At 32.4% G+C, this 17217-nt stretch overlaps 1 protein-coding gene across 4 annotated transcripts; it reads right to left on the reverse strand.

Moving 5' to 3' along the window:
* LOC116115120 (endonuclease III homolog 1, chloroplastic-like) lies at positions 1-6331 on the reverse strand. 4 transcript variants are annotated; one of them, XM_031401269.1, is made up of 11 exons: positions 6232-6331; positions 6098-6153; positions 5250-5313; positions 4954-5022; positions 4089-4207; positions 3710-3776; positions 2203-2294; positions 1872-2009; positions 1643-1747; positions 948-1031; positions 1-391 (listed from the first exon to the last, which is right to left on the reverse strand). In XM_031401269.1, exons 1-11 carry the CDS (start codon positions 6323-6325, stop codon positions 257-259), a joined length of 1023 nt encoding a protein of 340 aa, XP_031257129.1. In that variant the 5' UTR covers positions 6326-6331; the 3' UTR covers positions 1-256. The 4 variants fall into 4 exon arrangements, with proteins under 4 accessions (XP_031257129.1, XP_031257128.1, XP_031257132.1 ...); XM_031401268.1 differs by having other exon boundaries at positions 5250-5370; XM_031401270.1 differs by having other exon boundaries at positions 256-391; positions 948-1074; positions 5250-5370.
* Between the last annotated feature and the right edge of the window lie 10886 nt (positions 6332-17217).

The following is a 17217-nucleotide window of genomic DNA, read 5'->3' on the forward strand; positions in this document are numbered from 1 at the left end:
AATTGTTGATAGAGAAATACATAGCTCAACAAGGCAGAAGATAATTTAAGCATTTTTGCATCATTACTAATATAAATATTGATCCTTAGATTACAATTAGAGTGTTTATTAATATCAATATTCACCTCACTGGTTGTAATGAGTGTTGCTAAATAGGACCCTCCACAAGAACGTTTCGATAGGAAAAATTGGAGGGCAAACTGGTAAGAGATGCCAGTTGTTACAAGAACAGTGAACTTAAACCAATATATTGTATCTACCTGCGTCCAGACTTCTTTAACTTAGATGATGGACTTGCGGTTTCCTTGAATGCAGACGGGCAGACGTCATTGACGCTGCACATTTCGCAACGAGGCCTGACAGGGGTACATATTGTTTGTCCAAATCCCACCTGTTTACGGGAAAAATTCAAGGCTTCAACAATTAATGGTATAGCAATATGAAATGATTGCGCAAACAAAAGCTTATGAAATTCAGGTGAGAAAGACACTGCATTTGCTGGAATCAAAGATTGAACAGAGCTCCACACTATTTAGGTAGAACAAACTAAAGCTCACCAGACAACTATATTCTCTTAAATGCCATAGTGTTTTCCTTTCACATCTTACCAATGAAACGAAAAAAAATTTGAATACGATAAATGTTAAAATATGTAACATTTACATGACAAAATTTTCAAAGAGCATATGTATGTGTGCTGTTTTGAGCTTGTCATTAAATGATAGGAACCCACTCCAATAACTCAACAATTTGGGCTGGGCCATGGGTCTTTCATGGGCTTGGGTAGAATTCTCCTTGGAAAATCGGCTTGCCAAGGGAGGGTACCCAAGCCTTTATAACCCATATGCCCACCCTTTTCCCTTTCAATGTGGGATCCTGACATTAAATAACTGAATCATATAATTGTTAGCGCATGTGCATGTATTATGAAAATAGCTCTAACATACCAAAAGAGGGTTAATAGGAACCCATTCTTCCTTTGGAAGCCATAGCTGTAATGCCTCTCTTGTTTCCTCTGGAGATGAAGTTTTCTAGAAAAGAACAAGAGAATTTGAAACTAAACAGTGCCGCTTGCTGAAGATAAAAGATAAAAAGTCCATAAAACAAAAAAAGTCAAGAAGAAAACCAATGCACTTATGAGCTGGATCTAAATCCAATGAAAATGACGAGGATTGGCTCAAGCATATCAACATGTTTAAAATTATTTTGGGCAAGAGAAGGTCAAGGACAGGAATTTTTTCTTTTCTTTTCAAACAAAATAATATTTTCTATCCATTTCCAATGGTATACCTCAATTATCTTTCCCACTGGAAAATAGTGAACAAATTGGAAGACATGATCAGAATTGTATGCATGTTCTGAATAAAGCTAGGACATAGTCCATAATAAACGGAATATACGTCTAATTTGGCAGGGAAATGCTTATGTGCACCACATAATTTCAAAAGTCGACTTTTCTTTGACATTGATTCTGCTCAAGATGGTCATATATACAGATACCATAACTTCACCAATTTCAATTTAAAACTTAAAATATTTTATCAAATTGCAAATTATCAAAATGCAGATTAAAATTTTTAAAGAAAATTTTGGCTAGAAAATGTGCAATGATGCTCATCATCTGGGTATAAGAAGAGATTACCTGCTTTCTGCCTGGCTGAGATACCCATCCAAGCCGATTGCATATACGGTGTACATGAGTATCTACACATATCCCTTGAACATTGTCCCATCCAACATTCATGACCTAAAGAACCATGAGACCAAATAACTTTGTTGAAATTCACTTTTCTTTCAGTAGAAAATGAAACAAATAAGTTTTGGAGAACTATGTTGATGTTCTGTTTAAGGTAATTGTTATTTGATCGTACCAAATGAGCCATCTTAGGACCTATTCCTGGAAGTAAGAGCAACTCCTCCAACGAGCTAGGTATGTCACCATCATATTTCATGAGACAAAGCTTAGCAATTTTCTTCAAATTACTAGCCTTTCTTGTATAAAATCCAACCTGTTGGAAGGAAGCTATAGAAAGTCATAAGCTGATACAGTAAAAACTAACAAATAAGATTAATAAAAATATGTAGCAATATTAAAGTTATTTGGATACTAAGCCTGTCAAAATAGTCATCCTTAGCTATCTTAAAGTTTGACATAGGTCATATGACAAAGCCTTGGTGCAATTGGCTCCTACGGCAACATACTGGGTAAATCAAGTCCTTGATGGCTGCTTCATGAGCTCTGTCAATGGCTTCTGCGGTAAGCAGATCATTTTGAAGGAGTCGCTGTATTGCTCCTGCACTTCCAAGAGAAACTAAATGAAGTGAACCAGTATAAAGTGCATGAACAACAGACTTGTATACTTAATTTAGAAGGCTTTTCACTGATTTTCTTCCACACGTTTGTTATCAAAATATTATAAAGGAAACCAAAATATTTACTCCTCATTGATCTTTGGAAATTCAAGTGCGATTTAAGCTGAAATGTAAGAACATATAGCAGTAGTATCTAGAAGCAAGAGTTCATTTCAGTGATTGTTTATATATCAGCAAACCTGATACTTCTACATGGTTGAAGAAACCTCAGGTAGAACCATATGGCATATTTAGAGAACATGCTTCATAACTGTATGACAGGCAAAAACCTTGGGGATTTTCAACAAATGTTTCAAACTGTGAAGTTAGACAAACCAAATAACTGTTAAAAGCTTCAACTTCACCCACCACAAGATTGTGTACAAGCCAGGATAAGACCAAGTTTCTACACTAGTTTAATGTGACACCACAGTTGAGGAAGTGTGTCGATGTTATTGTCATCACATCAACAAACTTCCAACGTGATTCTCATGACCTGAATAGAAGAACCAAGAAGTGCAAACACCAGTTAAAAACAAAAGTAGCCGGTGGAACTATTTCCAGAACACTCACGGTCCCTTGCTAAAGTGGGCCTTTACCTATTACCGTAGAACTTTTAGGTCAAGTGGTGACTTAATATTTATAACAGCTTTTATGATGATTCACAGGCCTTTGTGAGCGGCACAAGCTCAAATTCTTATAGATGCATTAGTAATTATAATGTATTCTAAACGAAAAAGTAACTTTCCTGACTTCCAGCTTTCTACTTAAGTGATAATACATCATGCAATCTGATGTTATCTTGACACGTTTGAACTCAAGATTATACTAATTGAGTTCCCAATTTCCAGAATGTAATGATTCTGCTCTATGGTTATCCATTATTCTGAGGGTATTTTATGGAGTCCGTTCAACTCAAAGCTCAAGTATCACTCATCCTAATGAGCTAAGACTCAGCATCAATAACTGCATTTATTTTGAAGCACAAGCATGAAACTCCCCCAAGTTCACTAAGCCAACCTCCCTTTATTGGCTAATTTTTGCATAAGTAAGCCATTTTACTCTTTCTAGTTTGCAGAAATTTGTTCTTAAATCTGAAATGGTGATCCAAAACAACAGCTTGTCCCCCCAGTCAGTGTGATTTTCTTTTATTTATATGTTTTGGGCTAAAAGAATTATAGGCTGGCTCCAATTTGCAGTTTAACCAAATGTTCATATTTACCATCACAGATTATGACTACTGGCTACACAACTCCAAACATACTAATTCCTGATAGAAAGATAAAGAAAAGCTTGTTCTATAAATATCATTCTCAACTGAAAAATAAAAGGAAGAAATTGAATTGTAAGAACTTGCCATGAGTGACATTATCCTTGGTTTGGCTTGATAGAAGTGCAGATACTAAGACTGCAAACCTTCTTTCCTGACAAGATAAAAGATAGAACTAAATCCAGCTATACTATGGCTTACACATCAAATATGTGATAAAATCACACAGCATTGACAATTTAGAAGCTAACAAAAAGTCTTCCAGAATGTAAAGGAACTTTAAAAATATTCTGATAAGAATTTGCTACATGAAGTTCAAGGTTCACATCAGGTTGCATGCAGTCCCTCACACTTCCAATAATAGCATCAAAGCAAAATAGATGCTCATGTCATAATTAGGGTGTAAAACTGATACTACTAGTAATTCCTGCTACTTCTATCCATAGCAGATATATTATGATCATACCTTAGGTGGCAGAGAACTGCCGGCTTTCTCACATCCCATAGAATCTACAGGTGCATCTTCTGAAGCCCGCATTTTGCGAATTCCCTCAAGAACTTTTTCCCAATTGGCAGGTGGTTCACCTATAGAAAATTAAGTGCATTAATTAGGTTTTTGACTGACTCAATGGCAGAAGTGTCCACGAAAACAGAATTCAACTAGAAAGATCCCTATTTTTTAATACAGTGGAAAGTTGACATAAAGAAAGAGCTAACACGCCGTAATTCTCCTCTATAACAAGTTTAGATTTTCGCATGATTATTGAAACTATGGAGTTGGTTTTCTCAACTTTACATGCTCAACTGACACTTTGTAGCTTATGCTGCATTGCTGTTCATATCTTTAGCTAGCATCAATTGTTGAGCAGCAAAAGCAAACAGAGTAAATGTAGTTAACCCCTTTAAGGTTGGCCTAATACTTATGGACAGGCAGAAACCTCCTGTTAATACACTGAATTCAAAAACTTATTTAACCCAACGCTAAAAGCAACTTGATAATCAAAATCATGAAAGTCTCCTGTCCATCAAATGTTTAACAAGAGACCTGTAAAACAAATATTCTATGTTGTCAAAACTGAAATTACATTGAAAAAAATTAACAAACCCACTTCTCCTGAGACTGCATCATTGTATCCAATTTTCAGCATACAACAAGCTTTCCCAGGAAATGTCATTTAATTATCGTTTCAAATGCTAGAAAGATTAGTAATAAGTGCTAGAGTGGAATGTCACCTATAAATGGAATTAATAGATATTACTCTATCAAACTCTTTTTCATCACCAATGCAAAAAAACAATTTGAAAGCATATACATCTACATCTACATCTACCTCTAAGCCCAATTAGAGAGGCAGCTTCAGTTTTCACAACAAGTGCATCCGGTTTGGATTTTGACTTCCCTGCAAAACCATCTCCATTAGAAAAAACTGCATGCCTAAATCTGTCAAAACTATGTGTGTATGTTGTTAAGCATGCATCCTCATCAGTTTGAACAACCATGGGATGGATGTTGACCAGAAACAGTTAATGACTTTTGGCCATACAAAACATTACAAAAGTGATAATATTTTCGTACAGTATCTCAAGATGTCATACATGGGCAAAGAAAATAATCATTGGAGCTTACTTGACTGCACAGATCCATTTTCCTTCTTGTATGCAAATTCTTCTATATCCGGTAGGTCACTTGGCTGTACTAAAAAGCAACAGGAAAAAAAATGACCAATGACTTCCTCTTTATGGATCACCTATTGAAATTTTATGATAAGCAAGGTTCAAACATCAATTCAAAGTTAACCATCAATCATCTAAAGGGTCGCAGATTCAAGTTTATTAGCCCATGGCCACAAGAATATAGAGGGTAAGGTTAAGCTTTTGGCAGCTTGGTCATCCTAGGGTTCATCATCAGTCCCAATATCCATTTGGCATGGACTCAGGACTATAATCATTAAGACCACCGGGATGAACATATATTTTGTTAATACAATTTGGATTTTTTGATTACATTTATGACATACTATGATGCTCAGAAACTTTCAGGAAATGTAGTCAATTATCCCTCTCCAAAATAAACATAAAACTCTGACATAAGTGGAATGAAGCATTGTAATATTTGAAACAAAATAAAACCAATTCAATACACAGAATAAAAATAAATAAATAAAAGTATTATAACAAATACACCATAATCATAAAGAAGCATTAGCCATTAAACTCTAGAAAGCATAAAATTTGAAGCAAAACAACAACTTATACAAGCATTCATAAATACAAGTAAGGTTCAGTTAAAAGCAAAAATACTAACTCGAAAACCAATTTCTTTTTTCTTTTCCATTCAACAAAAAGCCACAAACAAGCTCTTATTTAAGCATCAAATTTAGTAATAATTTCTACCCACAAACTGCATTATATAGCAAAATCTAAAACACACCAAAAATGAAATTAGCACTTGATTATAACAAAAGGGTATCTTACTTTGTGGTCATTTTGAGGCTTGTTAAGTCTGTTTCTCCGGACGAAAACACGAAGCTCTGAAGAGAAAAAACATGAGAGCAAGTGAAATAAAACAACTTTTAATGGAATTTGATGGTGTTTGAGTTATATCTAACCTGGCTTTGAAGGAGGCATGGAGATTTCAGGCTTGGATTGAAGGCGTTTGGAGGACAATCTTGTGTTTGGCATTCTGAGAAGACTGCGAGACATTTGGGGGTTTGACAATAATAAAATTGGAGTTGGAGGGACCCTCTGTAATTTTACAAATGGTTTTTATGTTGCAGTTAATTGAAACCGGTACTGCTTCGGTACTGTTACCGATTTTTTGTCGTGTTGAGAAACAATAGTATATATTTTGATTAAATAAAATTTAGTCATAAAAATATTGGACCAAATATTTTATTAATGAAACCAGTAAGTGCTTAGAAAATTCGTAAAAATTATGAGGGTTTATAATATAATTACTAGAGAGAAATTGCAACAACTCGAAACATTAAGAATAACAGTATATTTGATACGACCACTTCTAAGGGTATTAGAACCATAGACAGCCAAGGTGTCACTTGACCCCCTCTAACTAGGAAACTTTTTATGGGTACATTCAAATGTCAATTTAAATTTTAAATTTCACGAAAAATATACTTAAATTATCAAATTTATCATTTCAAGCAACATATCCATACAAAATTCCATATCCAACATTTTATTAAATCGTACAAACTTTTATATCTTTCATTTAGTTTCACAAAGAACAAAAGATTCATTTTTTTTTTCATCTACTTTCTAAAATTACCAATAGTTTTAGATATTTCTTAATTTGTGTTTATGTAAGAAATCACAATAACAAGAAATATGTGATGGATAGTATTAGAATTACATTAGACGTTTGCGTAATCCTGTAGATCAGCGATGGGATAAGACAATTGTTTAATTTGTTAATATTTCTATAATTTTTTGATCAGTTTCATTATACCCATTGTTTAATTTCTCAATATTTCGTACGAAAAACAAAACTAGAAAGCAAGTGTTAAATGTCGTAATTACAATATAGGCTACGAACTTCAAGTGAAAAGTAGTAGATATCTTAAACTTTATTGTGACTTACTTGGAAGTACTATCTATTATAAGTGTTCATTAGTGAAATTTTATTCATGTTTTTATAATGAATATTTAAATTATTATTTCACAAAATTTATTAATGTATCAATCTTTTAATGCATATTATACCAAATATAATATACTACTATTATATTTCTTTATAATCATATTATTGTTTGAATTTTGACCCCCATTAACTATTTTAGCTACACCCTTGAGAAGACTTCTAGTAGTATCTTTGAAAATACAATTTGTAAAATTAAAAAAAAAAAAGATAAATTAAATGTTTGATTATGAAAATGTAAAAAAAATTTTCTAGTATTAAATTGCAAAAATAGGTTTTAATGTCAAGAAGGGATGAAGTGAAATATCTAAAATATTATAAGATTAATATTTCAAAACTTTAAGTAAGCTAAAAAAAGAGTTAAGGGGAGAGCTCAAATTTTGGGCTTCTATTAAAAGAAAACATTAAATAGGTTTTTTATCATCCAATAGGACATATTGAGATATGAAAGGATCGATGACTCGAACAGGGGACTAATTGGGTTTATAAAACTAATTACAAATTACATAACATCACCCAATTTTTTACTCCAAAGTTGTTAGGTCATTTTTTGTAATATGACCAATACGAACATAAATAAGTAAAACAAGTAAACACAAATTAAAGAGAAGGGATAGAAAAATCAAACACGCGATATAAGTGGTTTAGCAAACCCGCCTACGTCCACTTGGACCACTCCGTCAAGTATCTCCCTTGAAGATTTCCACTATCCACTTAGTATTCAACCAAGACTAGGATTTTCTTCATACAAGCTAGCTTTCAAAGTGCAACTAAACCTTACACAAGTGTTTTATCCAACACTTCAACCCAATTGACTTCAAGTGTCAATTAGACCTCTACAACCACTAAGACTTACTTTCTCTCATTAGAAAGTCTAATCCCCAAGAGTGAAACCCACTCTTTTAAAATTCAAAATTTAATTTAATACAACACTGCAAATGCTCTAATGGAGTATGAACAAGGTTTTAGCCAAATCCCAATACAACCTAACTACAAAGTATACAAGTGATGGTGTGCAAGTGTTAGCCCCTTAGAGGGTGTTTGTCTAAGCTTATAACTGGTCAAACTTGCTTATAGCTCTAAAATTAAGCTGACCTGTTTGTTTATAATTTTTTGAGCTTATAAGTTGAGCTTATAAGCTAAAAAATAAGTTGAGGGAGAGGTACTTTTTTTTTTGGCTTATAAGCACTTTGCTTATAAGTTAGTTTGACCAAGTATATTACCACATTATCCTTGTTTAATTTTAAAATTCCATAGTATCCATTGTTATGTAGTACCTTTTTTAGTAATTTTATATAAATATACTTATAAGCCACATTTTACCAACACGTCAATTACTTATCAGTCACTTATAAGTACTTTAACCAACACGTAATTGCTTAAAATTTCAAATGCTTATAAGTTAATTTTAGCTTATAAGCAATGGTTGCTTATAGCTAATTTTCATAGCTTAGACAAACGCCCCCTAAGGTTAGATGAGGAATTTGCACGTGAAAACTCTTTGAATGATTGAATACTTGGTTTGATGTTTTGCAAGTTTAGAGTGACAAAAGTTGATTCAATATAACTTGTTGGGTTTTATAGAAAATCCTAAAAAAAAAAAAAAATCCATTAACATAAAAACAAATATTCCAGTTTGCATCATTTGGTCAATTTAATGGTCTTTTCGGTCAACCTATTTATGATGTGTCACTACCGTTGTAACTCCCAATTACATTATGTCGTCCTAATGGCGCATTTAGTCATCCTAATAGGCTATTTGGTCGACCTAATAGTGGCTTAGTCGTTTTTTTAACAAGCATTTTGTAATGCTTCTGTCCTAATAAGGACAACTATTTGGTAGCCTGTTCAGTTGCCCTAATAGGTTTAACTGCGAGATTATAAAACTTTTCCAAAGATTAATTTCACCCTCAAACTTTAGCATCACTCATATATATACAATCCATGCCAAATAATATTTTGGATTGTATATGATTCTAAAAGCTCATAGTAAGCAATCAGCAATATTAGTCACATATAATTGTTTTTAAATTAAAATAGGTTCTCTATAAAAAGCAATGTCATATCTAAATTAAATTTCTATGATAATATTATTAACTATTAGTTTAAGCAAACTTTGGCCTTTAATATTTTCCTCACCATGTATCAAATATCTATCCGAAAACATCTTTTATAATCTTCAAAAACTTATTAACTGAATGACATTTTGAAGCCTTATGTAATTTTGATGGGCTTAAGTCCAAGGCCCCTAAAGAGCTAAAGAGACAGAATAATAAAAGGTTATAAATAGACTCTCTAATAAGACTTATTAAATTTATTGATGTTAAGTTTTTGTTTTGTTTTTTTTTTTTCCCCAGAAAGCATTACAAATCTTTTTCAACATCGCTACCACCTAAACTTGTCTAGCATTCATTTTCTTACAAAAAAAAAAAAAAAGAGCTTTCAAATATCAAATTATTGAATTTTTGTATAGCACATTGTGAAGCATAAAATTGAATGGAATATAACCTAATATCAACTAGGTATGAATATAACCTAAATTCAGAAACCTAGCTATGAGAAATATTTTATCGACTATAATTTCTTAAACCTAGGTATGAAATAATGAAAGATAAAATTGAATGATTTAAAATATCAACATATAAAAGCGACAATCTCCTATTTCTTTCCTAAAGTTTAATAATACTTTTTTTTTTTTTTTTTTTTTTTTAAAAAAAATTTCCTCTTCAGATTTTGATCAATACATCATGAAATTATTTACGATAATGTGAACTCCAAGAAATTGGCATTCATTCTGAAATTGGCATCATGCTATATATTCTATTAATTATCTAATTCTACTAAATTCTAATGACTTCTTTAAAGTTTCAAATAAATTTTTTCTTCATAATAGAAGGCCAAATATATTATGCAAATTAATATTACCTCCAGTAAATTTTGTGTCATCTCAAAAATATCACCCATGTTTCACCTTAATTTTTACAAGACATAAAATAATAAACAAGATTTGTTAAGAGTAAACCATAGCAAACTAATTCAAAAATCAATGGAGGATTTTTTTTACTTTATCTGAATTATTTGCAAAGATCAGGGACTTGAGATTTATATGCAAATTATAAGAAAATTTTCATCTTTATTTTAATTTTCCAATCACTCATGCTACATATTAGAATAATCTTTGTTTTTTTTGTTTGTTTTTACTTTTTTCAAGCAAAACACGCACTTGTAAATTTTAGTTGGAATATTTTAAGCGAATCTCAACTATACAAAAGAAATTTATTGATGGAAAAAATATAAAAGATATTCACTTAATAATGGAGGAATAATGAGGATTAATCTTGACATATATATTTAGATTTATAAAAACGTTTTGATCATTAATTCTTCATTAAATAATAATTGTTCATATACCGACAATATAGAAAAAGAAAAAGGTTAGCCGGTTGAACCTTCAATATTTTAATTACCAAAAAAAAAAAAAAAAAAAAAAAAAAAACCTAGTGTTATTGTCACTTTATAAGACAAGTCTATGTTTTGCTGTCTTTATGGAAGAAATATTATGTCGACAAAAGTTGCCTAATGTCACAACCCTATTTGAATCGTGTAGCCTTAGTACACAAACATGAAATCAAATGCCAAGCAAGCCTAAATAAACCCACAAACTCTTAAACAAAAATAAGAAACAAAGAACATGAAGAACAGAGATTGAAAGTAAAACTCTATGGTATTGCTCTTAATTGAATATAATGGTTAAAATGAGTTAAACCTAAAACTAGCGAGTTTTATATAGAAATTTACAAGTGGATCCGACAGTCTAGATCCGTACCTAGCCATTAAGATGGATAACTATGATTAATCATACAAGCATTAGAATCCTAGTATTATTCTTATGTCTTTTTGGTGAAGGAACATTCTTGGAAGCTTCTAGAAAGATTCTCTAGCATATTCTTTGATGCTTCTAGGTCAAGTTTAGGTGAAGCCCATTGAATTAGATATTGGGCCTTGTATGGACTTGGGCTTGGGTGGGACATGAAATTCTCCCCCACCTAATTGGGCGATGCCCTTATCGCAGAGTCGCATAGTGAAACTCCCGAATTTTGGTATCAAATTGCCATAGTGCATGCTCGGGTTCCCAACTAGTTTCACAATCCGCTAAGCCCTTCCATTTCACTAGATACTCATGACTCTTGAGAACCACCCTTGTGTTTAGAATGACCTCTATTTCCTTGTCGTAGGCGAAAGTGGCACTAAATGATACTTGCTTGGGCTTATTTCTGTCAAGATTTTTTATGTCTACATGATAAGGCTTCAAACGACTCACATGGAAGATTGGGTGAAAGTTAAGTCTTGAGGGTAGCCCCAACTAATAAGGGATGTTTCTAACCCTCTTGACAATGGGAAATAAGCTCTCGTACTTCTGTACTAGTGCCTTACGACGTGAGCATGTTTATTTGTGTTGACCAGCCAAAATTTTCACAAACACCATGTCCCCCTACAAAGAACTCAGCACGTCTCTATTTATTATCTACCCATTTTTTCATTTTCTTGGTTGCCTTGATTAAATATGGTTGTACAATATTTGCTTGCTTGTGCCAAGATTTGGCAACTTTGAGTGTCGCAGGACTCTTACTACTATAAGTCTTTTTAATGGTGTGCAGTGTAAGAGGTTGTTGTTTCATTCCTTCTTGGTTAGTGCTTGGTCCTTCCGTCATTGGTATGAGACTCTTTCTCCCTCACCTTTTCCATACTTGGATTTGGAATGTTTTTTTTTTTTTTAGAGGAAGAGTAAATTCTTTGATAACCCTTAGTGTCTCTGTTATCTTCATGGCTGAGGACACATCTTTCACCCCATGTCTTTGTATTTCTTGTTGAGCCCAATTTTGGAGTCCATTTATGGAATTGAAGAGCAAATCGTCCTTACTCATGTTGTTGATTTGCAAAATTAGCCCGAAAAACTCTGTGACATCATCCACTATAGAACAAGTGTGTTTCAACTCCTTCATTCTCTTCTTACATCATGATCTACATTCTCGAGATAGAATTGATGCTTCAGCTCCTCCCATGTCTCAATTGTGCAAGTCCTACTTTTTACCTCAACATACTTCCTACGCCACAAACTAGTTGCAAGGTCATGAAGATACATAGCAGCAAAGTACTTGTTACAATCATTTATACAAACTCAGGCTTAATGTTGACTTTTACAAGTTAACAGCTGTTGTTAGTTAACAACAATTTACTCTTAACATAATACCGTCTTATAATTATTAATATGATGTTTGAGTAGATTTTGTGTTAAAAACATTTTCATTTTGTTGTAATTATGTCTTGCTTTATCAATTTAAAATGACAGGATGACAACATTATTCTATCAACATGACGTAATTTGCATCAATCTATTGCAAATTGAACATCCAGGAAGCAAAGCGCAAGACGATATAGAGCGTGTCATGTTCAGTTTAAAGCGTTTCGTGTATAGTTCATGTGATGCAATGAGATGGAAACCACATGTTTTCAATGACACCTTTGACAACTTTTCCGGTGTCGTTTGGCTCTTCATGTGATGTGGGTTCGTAATAAAATGACCTGAATTTGGCATAGGCTTTTGATAAGGACTTCAATAAAGTTGTAACATGTAGATATAAACTTACAAAAACTAGTATTAAAGTTATATTATGAAATGACATGCTTGTAACTTGTTATGAAGCTTTTTCAATATACGCCATTCAAAGGATACATGAAACTTCAAAATGGAATAGTATTATTATAAGTAATCTGAAAATACTGAGTACATACATAAATTTATAATCGAGTCAATTTATAGTTTTTAATTTGGAATATAAAATTTGAGATTTGTTAAAAATAAAAGACCAAAAAAAAAAAAAAAAAAAAACTCTCTTGAAAAATTATTAATGCAATAATAATTCATAATATCGTTATATTTATTAAAATACTTACAAGTAAAGGGAACTTAAGAATTATGCCGGCTGAAAATATTAACATCATGGCCCCCTTCATGTTCCTTTATTATTTTAAATATGAAATCAAATTAAAGGAGTCAATAAAGTTGTTTAGATTAGAAATGCTGACCAATCACTTATGACTTGTTTAAACTAAATTCAATTTAAATAAATTTGTATTTATAACGTCGTCAAACGATGAACTTGTTTCTTATTCACATTAGGCAGTTTGGGGTTATTATAGTTTTAAATTTAATCACAAGTAACTCGACTGTGAAAATAGTCGACTAAAATCTGTTTGAGAAACTTTATTTTAAAAATTGTTGAGCTTTTTAAAAGTTATATATATTATATGTTTGGTAAATTTGATTATTAAATAATTGCTATAGAGTATATAATGACAAGAAGGAGATGCTTTAAGTCCTAATATATATATATAAGATTATATTTTGATGAATATATTTGATGAGTATTCAATAAATATCAAATAATTACAAGATCCAAGGCAATCTAGCCTTTTTCAACCAGATCGACGCATGATCAATCATATCTGATCGGTCATGCACCATTCAGGCCATTGTCGGTTGCGGTCGGTGGTGGTGACTGATAGTTGCTTGGGTGGATGGGGGTGATTTTGTTAAAATTTAAATTTTTATTGTGACTGGGGTGTTTTAACAAATTCTCAAATGTAAGGGGCTAAATAAAAAAAGTTCAAATAATAATATTATAATAATATTAAAAAAAGAGGGGCAATTCAGTAATCTATATAACATACCCACCAATTTATTCTTTTTAACCAAACATATCATTATAACATACCCGTCAATTTATTTTAATCTAACTAAACACATTTAATATAACATCCACAGTCATTTTTAAGGTAATCTATCTTCTCATTAATATAACATTTCTATTGATACAATATTTTCTAATTTCCTTGAACCAAAAGCACCCTAAACATCATGAAAAAGAAAAATCCTTAATTTGTGAGACGGAGTAGACCGTCACTTATTGGAACCCACCACTAAACCAATATTCACAAACTTATCTACAACAACGTTACTTTTACTCATTAATTGTATTTTAACTATAAAAGAATATTTGTCATTAAATAATTTAAGTTCATGAATATGGGCACCATCTTGTACATGCATGTATTATTCCAAAAAAAACTATTTCAACCATATTTGAGAATATCAATATCTTAAAATATTCACGGTATGAAATAATGAAAAAATGATTAATGATGTAATATGGAAAGCAAATATCGCGAATGTGCAATATGACAATCTGGGATCAAGGCTTGATTTACTGAATCATTCTTTATTAAATAGGTTGATTACATGTAATCTCACCATTAGGACTGTAAACAAGCCGAGCCGATTGGGCTGGGCTCGGCTCGATAAAAGCTCGTTTAGAGTTCGGCTCGACAAGGCTCGGCTCGACTCGACTCGAACTCGGTTCGTTAACCGAGTCGAGTTCGAACACAGTGAAGCTCGACTCATGGGCTCACGAGCCTGGCTCGGCTCGTGGGCTCGCGAGCCTGGTCCGGCTTAATTAAGCACTGTACACTTCACAGGGTGTTTTGATGATTTTTTAAACTATTAGGTATGAAATAATCGTTTCTAGTGAAAAAAGTTTTAAAAAATGATAGTTTCCCTCCCCTCCCAAGTGCAAATTTGAAATAACACGATACACCAAAACAGAGCGTCAATTTCAGTTCCCCATCCCAGTTGTCCTAAATCCCAAATCGTAATCAAAGACCCCCAAATCCCAAATCGTGAACCAGACACTCTGAAATCGGTAATCTCCGTCGCCATCTCCGATCTCGGCAACCGGAAAAAGAGGTCCGACACTCTGAAACTTCCAGGTTTGTTTGCTGTGCCCCGTTACCATCCCTAAAAAATTGTATGTAATTGTTGAAATCTGGTCATCCCCTCTTATTTTGTGAGTTTAAGATGGTGATTTGTGACCATCCTTCTTTTTCCTCCTTTCTATATTCTCGCAATTGGTGCTTGTTGATTTGAAGTTAATGACTAGAAATGTTTTTGTTTCTCCATTCTCTTTTCTTTGCAAAACTTTTGCTCCCCACATTGTCTCATCTAAGATGGCCTGTTAGGAGCTTTGTTGCATTATCTTCTATACTTTGCATGTGGCTAGGTTCAGCACGATCTGTTTGTTTTATGCTTTAGAGAAGTGAAAATGATGTACCGCAAATTTTTAATTTTTATTGGGTCCTTAGGCTACAGGGAAGGTGTTTGTTTGGCTGATTGTCAGTCTGTCAACCTGTTTGGAGTAAGTTGGTGAAAGATTCCTTTAGGCTGATATTATATTCACTTGGCTTGCCTATTTCTTTCCATGAAGCCTTCTTGAGTGCATTGTTCTTGCGTTTAAAGCTTGTAGATTTTGATTCACTTATGTATTGAGTTTTCCATATATTATGTCAAGTTTACTTGTATGAATGCAGTTGTTAGTGAGCATCACCGGAAGCCAGAAAATTTCGTTGCCAGTTTTTTCTGCGTGTTTTCTCTTCTAGAATTTTCTCTTCATCTCTGAAACTTTTCACATTAGAATTGTGTATGCGTTTTTTATGGAGCAGTAGGGTATATATTTGTTTATTCTTCATTTTCCTGAGTTCTCTGTCTGAATCTTCTTCTAGATTTCTTCCTTTCTTTTAAATTCTCCCTATATCTTGTCTGTTTTCTGTAATTCTGTTTTTTTTTTTTTTAATCTGTCTGCTACTCTGCTCCTCTGTCACTGTGTCAAAAAATGAAATTGCTAAAACCACTTCTTCAGATTTGTTAACTAGTTTCTAGAACAATACAATAGTCTGCACAATAATTTTAACATGGCATCATTAATAATATAATACCCTAAACTAATATCTGACTAGAGCTAGATAACAAAATAAACGGTGTTACTGTTTATAAAGGAGGGCCATATGGGTTGCTGAATAATATTTTTAATTTAGGTTATGATTTAGCTGTTGAAAGTTTATGTAAGCTTTAGGCTTGTCTTTTTGTTATATAGGAAATGTTTAAGATTCCACGTGCTTAACCTATGCTTGGATTTGGGAGAGATCTTATGTACTTATTTTTCTCGATAATGTTCTTTAGTGCGTGTAATTGGGTAGCTATTGGCTTTTTCTCAACAACATTAGCCCGACCCAATATAATACATGTATGCTACTTATTTACATTAATGGTACAGGATTAATTACTGTTTCAGCTCTGCTTTTCATTTTATTCTATTTTGGCTTTTGACTTATGAGATTGAGAATGCGCTTTTCATGATTTGTTTATGTGTTAAAGCTGTTGAGTTGATACTGGTCCTTTTTAAACTATTTATTCCTAATATCTTTTTACTTGTCAAAAATTAAAGAGCACTCATAATAAACATGACTGTTTAATAGCTTCATTTGGCCTATTTGTTGGAGATTATTCTAAACTTCTGGTTGATGATGGTTTTCCTCAATAGCTCAGTTTTAGCTTTTAATTGTTAAGAATAGTATATACAGTTATTATTGTTACAGTATGTTCTCTAGTTGCATTTTTCATTAACATTTTCTATGTGACCTTGTTGAATTTGTTTTATACTTAGGAATCTACTATTACTACAGTCATTTATACCTTTAAATTTGTATACTTGTTTCTATCGACTACCAAACCTGTCTTTTTTTTTTTTTTTTTTTTTTTTTAATTACATGAAAAAAAAAAAAAACTTACATCTTTGTTTGCTCTTTTTTACGTTTAGGAGTGAGCAATAATACTGTTGATTCTGTTAAATGTTTGGACCCCAAAGTATTGTTACGTTTACGTTTACGTTTTGGGTATGAACAAGTGTTTGGACTCCAAAGTATAACAGATTGTTTTTTTTTTTTTTCTTTTTTGGTAAAGTGAATATATATTATGTTAATTATATATTATTTTAACTTTATGATATTGTCTAACGATAGTGGTTTAATTCATTTTTCAGTTGTAGGT

Source organism: Pistacia vera, unplaced genomic scaffold (assembly GCF_008641045.1).
Source record: "Pistacia vera cultivar Batoury unplaced genomic scaffold, PisVer_v2 Contig731, whole genome shotgun sequence".
Taxonomy (NCBI): Eukaryota; Viridiplantae; Streptophyta; class Magnoliopsida; order Sapindales; family Anacardiaceae; genus Pistacia; species Pistacia vera.

Excerpts from the sequence above, each read along its gene's own strand:
- LOC116115120 (XM_031401268.1), bottom strand. The coding sequence starts at position 6,325 with ATGTCTCGCAGTCTTCTCAGAATGCCAAACACAAGATTGTCCTCCAAA. Across the intron at positions 2,295-3,709 it reads CAAGGATAATGTCACTCATG|GAGCAATACAGCGACTCCTT; the intron begins GCAAGTTCTTAC and ends TTGGAAGTGCAG. Across the intron at positions 2,010-2,202 it reads TCAAGGACTTGATTTACCCA|GTTGGATTTTATACAAGAAA; the intron begins GTATGTTGCCGT and ends TCCTTCCAACAG.